The sequence below is a fragment of the Gracilinanus agilis genome, unplaced genomic scaffold, assembly GCF_016433145.1.
Source record: "Gracilinanus agilis isolate LMUSP501 unplaced genomic scaffold, AgileGrace unplaced_scaffold52172, whole genome shotgun sequence".
In the NCBI taxonomy this organism is placed as follows: Eukaryota; Metazoa; Chordata; class Mammalia; order Didelphimorphia; family Didelphidae; genus Gracilinanus; species Gracilinanus agilis.
In genome coordinates this window covers 1-8780 of record NW_025387102.1, presented here as the reverse complement: position 1 = coordinate 8780, position 8780 = coordinate 1, and the positions used below count along the sequence as shown (strand labels likewise).

General features: G+C 55.5%; 2 protein-coding genes across 2 annotated transcripts; one reads left to right on the top strand and one right to left on the bottom strand.

Annotated features, from left to right (window-relative positions):
- Nucleotides 1-1528: 1528 nt before the first annotated feature.
- Nucleotides 1529-4956, top strand: MFAP2 (microfibril associated protein 2). Its single transcript, XM_044684515.1, has 8 exons — nt 1529-1594; nt 2851-2925; nt 3566-3592; nt 3718-3804; nt 4114-4152; nt 4337-4424; nt 4648-4721; nt 4853-4956. Exons 1-8 carry the CDS (start codon nt 1558-1560, stop codon nt 4954-4956), a joined length of 531 nt encoding a protein of 176 aa, XP_044540450.1. The 5' UTR covers nt 1529-1557.
- Nucleotides 4957-6778: 1822 nt separating this feature from the next.
- Nucleotides 6779-8331, bottom strand: LOC123255780 (rootletin-like). Its single transcript, XM_044684514.1, has 2 exons — nt 8137-8331; nt 6779-7483 (listed from the first exon to the last, which is right to left on the bottom strand). Exons 1-2 carry the CDS (start codon nt 8293-8295, stop codon nt 7388-7390), a joined length of 255 nt encoding a protein of 84 aa, XP_044540449.1. The 5' UTR covers nt 8296-8331; the 3' UTR covers nt 6779-7387.
- Between the last annotated feature and the right edge of the window lie 449 nt (nt 8332-8780).

Genomic DNA, 8780 nt, shown 5'->3' with positions numbered 1-8780 from the left:
GAGAGACAAGGGAGAGAGGACAGAGAGGAAAAGGGCACCAAGAGAGATGAGAAGGAAGAAGACAGAGAACCAGAGAGGAAGAGACAAAGACAAAAGGGGAAGGGAGAAGAGAGAGACAGGGAGGGAGGGGGCATAAAGAAAGGGGGAGGAGTGGGGGAAAGGGGAAGAGACAGATAGAGGGAGAGGGGAAGAGATGGAAGGAGGGAAAGAGAATGAGAGAGAGCAAGGCTTTAAGATCCTTGAAAGATCAGAGTAGAATCAATTCAACCAGCATTAAAATAATTTTTTTTCAACCAGCATTTCTTAAGTACCTACTATGTGCAGGCACTGTGTTAGGCTTTGGAGGGGACACAAGGACACAAAATAAAGTCTCCTTGGGAGTAGCTAGGTGGCTCTGTAGATTGAGAGCCAGACCTGGAGATGGGAGGTGCTTGGTTCAAATCTAGCCTCAGACACTCCCTAGCTGTGTGACTCTGGGCAAGTCACTTAACCTCCATTGCCTAGCCCTTAACGTTCTTCTGCTTTGAAACCAATACACAGCATTGATTCTAAGATGGAAGGTAAGGGTTTAAAAAAAACCAACAATGAAAGAAAAGAAAGTCCCCTTAAGGAAGTTATATTTTTCTGGAGGGAAGGATACACACTCAGATAAGAAGACAAAATATGGGGCCAGGATTTGTCATTTTGCTCATCTAAGGGACTGTCAGATGAAGAACTCCCACCAATGTGAGCCGGCGCCTTCTCTGCTCCTTAAGTCTTCCTGGTGCACTAAGAAGCTTCGCTGGGCTGCTCAGGTCACACATCCAACATGTGTCAGAAGTCAGGACTTAAACTCAGAGCTTTCTGCCTCCAAAGCTGACTTTTTGCACTTTTATACAAACAGCCAGCACTGATCCTGCCTCTCAAAGACATTTAAGACATCTACAAAGTCATTTCTAAGGGTGAAACATGGGCACATCACGACAGTAGGAAGGGATGCATCAGAGGGACAGGTTCATGGGAGGCAATCGGGAAAAGCCTTGGGGGACAGTCCTTGAGCTGAGCCTTGAAGGACTGCAAGAGCCGGAGAGATGGTGAATGAGTGAGTGAGTGAGTGAGTGAGTGCATTCCAGGCATGGAGGTGGGCACAGTGGAATGGCCTGTCTAAGGAATGTGAAATCAGTGGGGAAAGGTCAGAAGGGGGCCAGCCTGGGAAGAGCTTTGCATTGGGTCCCGAAGGCAAGTGAGAACCCTGGGAGTTTCTCCAGTAGAGCAGTGACGGGTCAGATGTGTGCTTTTGGAACATCATGCGGGTAGCCCCAATTTCCTTAGTTTGGAGTGGGGCGAGACTTGAGACCAATTAGGAACATATTGCCAAAGTCCAGGATGGAGGCAGTAATGGCTGAACTTGGGTAATGAATGTGAAGGTGGAGAGAGGCTCGATAGAAATATTTTAGAAATAAGGAAATTAAGAAGACGAGTAGATTTTGGAGGAAAGATAATGAGTTAAACCACACTCTCTTTCCCCCAGCTCATCCCTCCAGTTTTACCTCCCTCCTGGCTGCCATATTTGTTGTCATGAGAGCTGCCTACCTCTTCCTGTTGTGTCTGCCTGGTGAGTGGTGAGTGGGGTCTGCTGAGGCCTCAGGATCATCTCCTTTTATCAGGTTCTCAACTGTAAGAAGTGCCCCAGGAGATGGGGCATTTGCTCTTTGTCACATAGTCTTGATGGATACCACTGCCCAGGATGGATGGGATTCTCCCAGACCCACCTGCCCAAGGTAGCCATAGCCTCCAAAGACCAGGGAGTTTCCCAGAGTCCTCTGTTCCACATCTAAGCTGCCCCTCTCCAGTGTTCTGAATTCTCAGGGATGCTGAGGAGGAGGAGCAGTCACCCAGACAACCAGGAACATTGCTGCTTGACCCCAAGACCCTCCAAAGAGGTGGTGTGGGGGAATGGGGAGAACCCAGAGATAGGAGTCTGGGGACCTGGGTCTCAGGTCCAGTTTCTCCACTGATTCACTGAAACTTTGGGCTCGTTCTTTTTGCACTCAGATCCTTCTTTTCCTCCTCTGTAAAAAGGATGGTGATGAGATGGAAAGGGACCTGGATGCTGAGGGAGGGTCCAGATCCAAGCTTCTCCTGACTATTTTTCTGGGTGTCCTGCATTAATGAAATTACATCTAGTTCCCATCCTCCTAGTTGGAATTTCCCTCTCTGAGAAGACTTTGGATATCTCTCAACCCGTTTCCCCATCTGTACAAGGAGGGGTAATAATTAATACCTTGGACAGCTGCTGTGAAGATCCGCTGAGGTTAACTGATACTGAATGCTTTGCAGATTTTAGCCGCAGTTCTAATTCATTGAGATTCCTCCCATCATCATATTTATAGAGCACCTACTATGTGCCAGGCACTGTGATCAATGCTTTAAAACAATTCTTGTCTCATTTGATTCTCACAACCACCCTGGGACTCCTGTTTTACAGATGAGGAAACTGAGGCGAACAATGATTATGTGACTTGACCAGGGTCACACAGCTAAGAAACATCTGAGGCTGAATTTGAACCCAGGTCTTCTGACTCCATTTTAGTGCCACTTAGCCATCCCATTACTACAATGCTGTGGTTCTCTGCAATGTCTTCCCTGCCTATCTCTGAGAAACCAGAGCTAATTACTCTTAATTAGCTCTTGAGGTTCTGATCCAATGATCCATCCCCTTTGCCCCTATCTCTAAGGGAAAGGAAGGAATATTCCTTTTAGTGGTTTGCCCATTCTACCATACTGTCCCTTTCTGGTCTATAAGGGCCCTGGACTTCCCTCTTGGCCCCCATCCCCAGACACGCCTGACCTTTCCCTTCTTCCTTTTAGCCGGGCTGCTGGCACAGGGTCAGTATGACATCGACCCTGACCACGTCCAGTACACGCACTATGGAGACCAGATTGGTGAGTGGTGGCCAGGCGGGTGAGGCTGGGGGGAGCCCCCAAAGCTCCCATCTAGCCCAGCTGTGGCTCCGAGACTCGAGTTGGAAGGGACCCAGAGAGCACCTCATCCTCCCCCAAACTAAACAGAAATTCCTTCTACAACCTCCCCAAAATGGGGTCCCCCGGCCTCCATTCCAGGGACAGGCGCCCCCTTCCCTCTCGGGATAGCCCTTTCTTTCCCCTTCGGGCCTGGCTGCCAGGATGCTTTGGGTGGCCTCAAACCTCTTTAAAACAGCAGAGCTCCATCGGTCCTCATTCCTCCCCTGGGAACAGCAGAGGCAGTGGGTTCCCCTTCTTTGTCCTTCTAGTGAGGCCTGCTCTCGGGCCTGCCCCCCTCTTTCTCTTTTACTGCTTAAACCTCCTCGGCTCTTCTATGGAAAGTCTCAACCCTTCCCCATCTGTGAATGGATCCTGCCCAGGGTGGGTCTTGCCCCTGCCTCATCACACTGCCACTTGTGGCAAGGAGCCTGGAGGGTGGGCAGCCTGGCCCTCTGGGTTTGGGTGGGGGAACCTCGATGCTGGGCGCCATTTCAGGGGGCACGTTTGCCTCGCCAAGCCCCCGAGCCAGCTACCTAACCCTGACCTCTTCTCTCCTATCCAGACAATCCCGATTACTACGATTACCAAGGTAGGTCGTTGGCCAGAATGGGCGAGAGATGGCTGGCAGGACGATAAGGCCAGGGGGGTGGTGGTGGGGGGTTGGTGCAGAGGAGGGGAAGCCAAGAGACCACCTGCCCCCTTTCTCCTTGGCAGAGTCCACCCACCGCCCCCCAGAGGAACAGCTTCAGTACCAGTCCCAACAGCAGGTCCAGCAGGAGGTGATCCCGGCCCCCACTCATGGTAGGTCCCCAAGCAGACCCTTTCCTGTCCCCTACCAGGAACTTGGCCTCCTCCAGGGCTCAGCAAGGAATGGGGAACCCCTAGCCCAAGCCTTCTTGCATGTCCCAGCCCATACCTTCTCCCTGTGCCTACCCCGACAGAGGGGATTGCTTCATTCTTGACTGCCAATGCCTGGCAGATAGTATGTCTTCCTGGCTCCCCCGTCTCCAGGCCTCAGTTTCTGAATCTGTCAGAAGTGGGGGGCAGTGATAATTCCTCCTTCCATCTCCGAGTCTCTTTTCATCCCTCCTGGTGTCTCTCCCTCCACAGAAAACCCAGAGACAGAGCCCACAGAGCCTGGACCACTAGGTAAGAGCCCATCACTCCCTCTCCCAGGTATCCTGACTCTCCCTGCACCCACTTTTCCCAGGCTCAGCCCGAGAGAGGACTCGGAAGGGCTCCTGGCTCCATCCTGCACAGCAGAAGGGGGCAAGATCCCAAGGGGCCTCTCGGGGAAAGTGGGGGGCCTCACCTGCCTTCCTCTCTCCCCCAGATTGTAGGGAGGAGCAGTATCCCTGTACCCGCCTGTACTCGGTCCACAGGCCCTGTAAACAATGCCTCAATGAGGTCTGCTTTTATAGGTGAGCAGGGCCCCGGGGCAGGGATGGAACCTCCGAACCAGTGCCGGGAAGGCTGGGTGTCTTGGGCCCTTGAGGCCGGCCTCCAGGGCTTCAAGGGCAGTGACAGCCTGGAATCGGGCGCCCCCAGCCCTCAGCAAGGGTGTGTGGGTATTTGATGTCCGGTCAGGAGTGGGGAGGCCCTGGGAGAATAGGGCTGAAGTCTCCCCAATCACTCAATTCCCAGCCTCCGCCGAATGTACATCATCAACAAAGAAATCTGCGTCCGAACTGTCTGTGCCCACGAGGAGCTGCTGCGAGGTAAGGGGGGCTCACCCAGGCTCCGTGCCCTCCTCGAGGCAGGGATTGGGGGAGGGGAGCAGTCGGAGGACTGCTGGCCCAGTGGGGTCCCCCGACATCCCCCCTTGACTCTCTTCCCTTCACCCCTCTAGCTGACCTGTGCCGAGACAAGTTCTCCAAGTGTGGCGTGATGGCGACCAGCGGCCTGTGCCAGTCTGTGGCTGCCTCCTGCGCCAGGAGCTGTGGGGGCTGCTAGTGGGAAGGGGGCACAGGGAGGGGAGCTGGGCCTAGCGGATGGCCAGGGGAATCTCCGGGTACACCAATCTGGGCCAGCAGGCCTGAGGTGGACTGGGCTCGATTCTGTCGTGTGGTTTAAAAAAAAAATCATTGGGCTTTAACTCTTTCCTTTTTGTGTGTAAGCAGACTTAAGGGTAGGGCCTGGGAGGGGAGTCCTGTTCCATGCCCCTTCCTCAAGCCTGCAGCCCTCCTGGGTGGATGGGGAAGGGACATGGGGGTGGGGGGTGGAGGGGGGCGATGCCCCATCCTGCCCACCCTCCTGTTCTCTGCCACACTTGCTGTCAGTGGCATCCAAAGCTAGAAGGAACGTTAGGTTTGGAGTCCCAAAGACCCGGGCTCCAATCCTGCCTCCTAGGCTGTGCAAACCCAGGCAAGTCATAATCTGTGCCTCAGTTTCCTTATCGGTAAAAAGAAAGTTGGCCGTGGTGGCCTCTGAGACCCCTTCCAGCACGAAGTCTCTGAGCCTCGAAGCCCTGCGGCCAAGAACAGCCCATTCCACGCTGGGATGGCTCTCACCGTTAGGAAATCTCTCCTACCTTCCAACTCAAATCTGCCCCTCTTGGGGGGCCTTGCTGTGCCCTCTGAGCCCGAGAAGAACAAGGTTCCTCTTCCTTGCCAGCCCTTCAGATACTTGAAAATAAGGCATTTGTCCCCCCTCAGCTCCCCAGAAGCCTTCACGTCTCCCGGCTCCACAGCCCAGTTCCTTCGCCCGATCCTGGCACGGCTTGGGTGCCAGACCCGTCAGTACCTTGGGTGCCCTCCTTTGGCGATAGCCTGCAGTGGTCTAGACCTAGCACGGCTGGACATTGCGGCTGGAGGGGCTTGGGGCACTGCCTGCTGCTCCCCGTACCTGGTGCTTCCTGGCACCCCACCTGTTTCCACCAAAGTAAGCCCTCGGGCAGGCCCCTCCTGCTCTAGGTTGGACGTACTGTAGTGGGGTGTCAGATCATATCATTTTTTTTGTACAAAATAAAGAATTTTTCAAGAAAAAATAGTTTGGGGCCAGTATGTGGGGGGCGGGGGAGAAAGCTGGGGCTAAATGGACTTTTTTTTTCCTTCTAAGGGCTGTTTGGGGGACTCTACTATAAAAGGGACAGTGAGTGGGGTGGAGAATGCTGGCCTGAGGGATGAGCAGGGACTGGGGTTCAAGTTCATCTGAATCCCAGGCAACTTAAAGTCTTAATGAAATTATTTGGGGGGACACCTACAGGTCAGCCAGTTAAAGAGACTGGCCCAGGGCCGGATGTGAGCCGTGCTAGGTCTGGACCCCGAACCCTTGGCCTCTGACTTCAAGGGTTGGGCTTTTACCCTTTGTCCGCAGAGGGCTTCCTACGGGGATCTGGTAAATGGGTACATTGGAACTCTGTCCTTCCACTCTGTTTCTGGCTGTCTTCTCCTGTCCTCACAACATCCTGGTGAGAGTAGGCAAAGGCCAGGGATCATCGCTCCCCTTTTCCAGATGAGGAAACTGAGGCTTGGAGAGTGGAAGTCCCCCAAGAACACACAGTAAGTTATTGGCCAAGCCAGGGCTCTTGAATCCTTGGGAGCTTTTCACCATAAGGATCTGCCAAGGGGGCACAAAGCTCCTCTCCTCCCCAGAAATGTCCATTTCTAAGGTCCCCCTCAAACCCCCGAGGACCGCACCCCGTGTTAGGAGCTGGCCAGAGCCCTCCCCTCCACCTCCTGTCCCCCCAGCCCCAGTGCAGGACTAATAGGCTCAGTGGCAGCAGGCCAGGGCTCCCCATCCGCACCCCCCCCCCAAAGAATAATAGACAACGAGCTTTTTCTTCTCCCTTTTTTTCCTCAAAGAAACACAGATGGGTTTTTCTTAGCAGGCCAATGAACCGCAGGCCGTTCTCTGAGGGGCAGCCGATGGGGATGACCGTTGACGCTGGGGGAAGAGGCCAGTGGCCTGGCCTCCGTGGGTGGGGAGGCGGGAGGGGAGCACTGACGGGGGTGGGGGTTCCCCTACCCCAAACAAAATGTGCTTCACGGCCCCTGACTGGCTGGAACGAATGGGCTTGGTCCCCGGGCAGGGGAAGCCCACCTCGGTACCTTTGCCAACGGCCCAGCTGCGGAGGGCGAACAGCCGCAGAATCGCACAATCTCGACGCTCGTGGGACCTTGGCGGCTGTCTGGGCCGAGCCGGGCCCGAGCGGGAAGCCTGTAGCCCCCCTTGCTGGGTCCCTCTGGCGATGGGGAGACCCCGAGGCAGCCTGTGCCTCTGAGCGCCGCTAACGTGCCCCACAGCCTCCCTTCTCCCACCCCCGCGCTTCAATGCCCAGGCCCTGCCCGTGACCCCCCGCGGCCCCTGCCAAGCTCTGGGGCCTCTGGGCCAGGGCAGGCCTAGCACCAGGACAATGTTCAAGTCCGGAGTGATGATGGAGGACTCAGTTTCCAGGGGCAACAGATGATGGAGAGGATGGAGAGAAGCTCTGGGGGCCCCTGCGAACCTCCTGCTGCAGCCGTTCCTTCAGGGTGGAGATCTGTGGGAAGATGGGGTGGAAAGTGTTTAGGAAAAGCTAGGTGGTTCAAGGGATGGATAGAGAGCCAGGCCAAGAAGACGGGAGGTCCTGGGTTCTAATCTGGCCTCAGATACTTCCTAGCTGCGAGATCCCGGGCAAGTCACTTAACCTTCATTGCTGGCCCTGACTGCTCTTTTGTCTTGGAGCCAATACACAGTACTGATTCTAAGACGGAAGGTAAGGGTTAAAAAAAATAACTACTATAAAAGGGCACTACTATAGGCATTATTATTCCCACTTTACAGATAGGGAAACTGAGGCACAGGGAGGTGGCTTGACTTGAGCCCCAGATTCTTCTAGATACATCAAACTTCATGCCCTAAAGGGCAGCTGCCTTGCAGAGAGGGGGAGGCCGGCCCCGACCCACATGCCCAGATGTTTCCCTCTCCATCTGCAAACAGCTGCCCAAGCTCAGAGGTATCGGCTCTCTTCCTCTCTTTGCTCCCCATCACCGTCCTGGTCTTAATGCCGGCCTGCCAGCATCCCAGAACGCGGGTGGTACCAGGATTCACAGCCCCATCTTGCAGATGGGAAAAGCGAGGCTCAGAGCGGTTAACCCCTCGGACTTCAGCCGCAGCCCAGGCCTCTCCTCCCGCCCTGCCTGACGCACTCACGTGGTCCTCGAGGCCGCGGATACGCTGCCGGTGAACACGCTCCCGGGCCTCCATGGTCCTCTCGGACTGGGCCTGGGCCCCCCGGAGCCTCTCTAATTCCTGCTGCAGCTCCAGCTGGGTCGGTCCGCCCATCTCCAGCAGGGACTGACCCTGCTCCATCTCCAGCAGCTGGGCCTGGGGAAAAAGAAGGGGAGGGAAATTGAGGCAGCCCCACCGAGGGAACTGTGCCGAGGCTGCATGGCAGGAGGGAGAACGGCCAAAGGAAGAGCTTCTAGGGAGAAGCCCCCATGCTGGGGGGGCTGCGGAGGGGATCCCCGCTCTTCCTCTGGCCGCTCTGCCAGCTAACGCCACTGAACACCCTTCCGGGCTCTCCAATTCCGTCTTCTCTAGGCTTCCCCCTAGGAGAGAGCCTGCCCGCTAAGGTTACTGCCCTCTGCCCAGCCGCCTCCGCGCTGCACGGCTAGTCTGGCGCATGGCCTGACAGAGACACGGTGAGAGTCTTCTCTAGAGAGGCCTATCTCGGGGCGGGGTGGCTACGTGTACAGACAGGATTTATATATAGAGAGAGACAGAGAAAGGGAGAGAGAGGGAGAGAGAGGGAGAGGGAGAGGGAGAGAGGGGGAGAGAGGGAGAGAGAAGGAGAG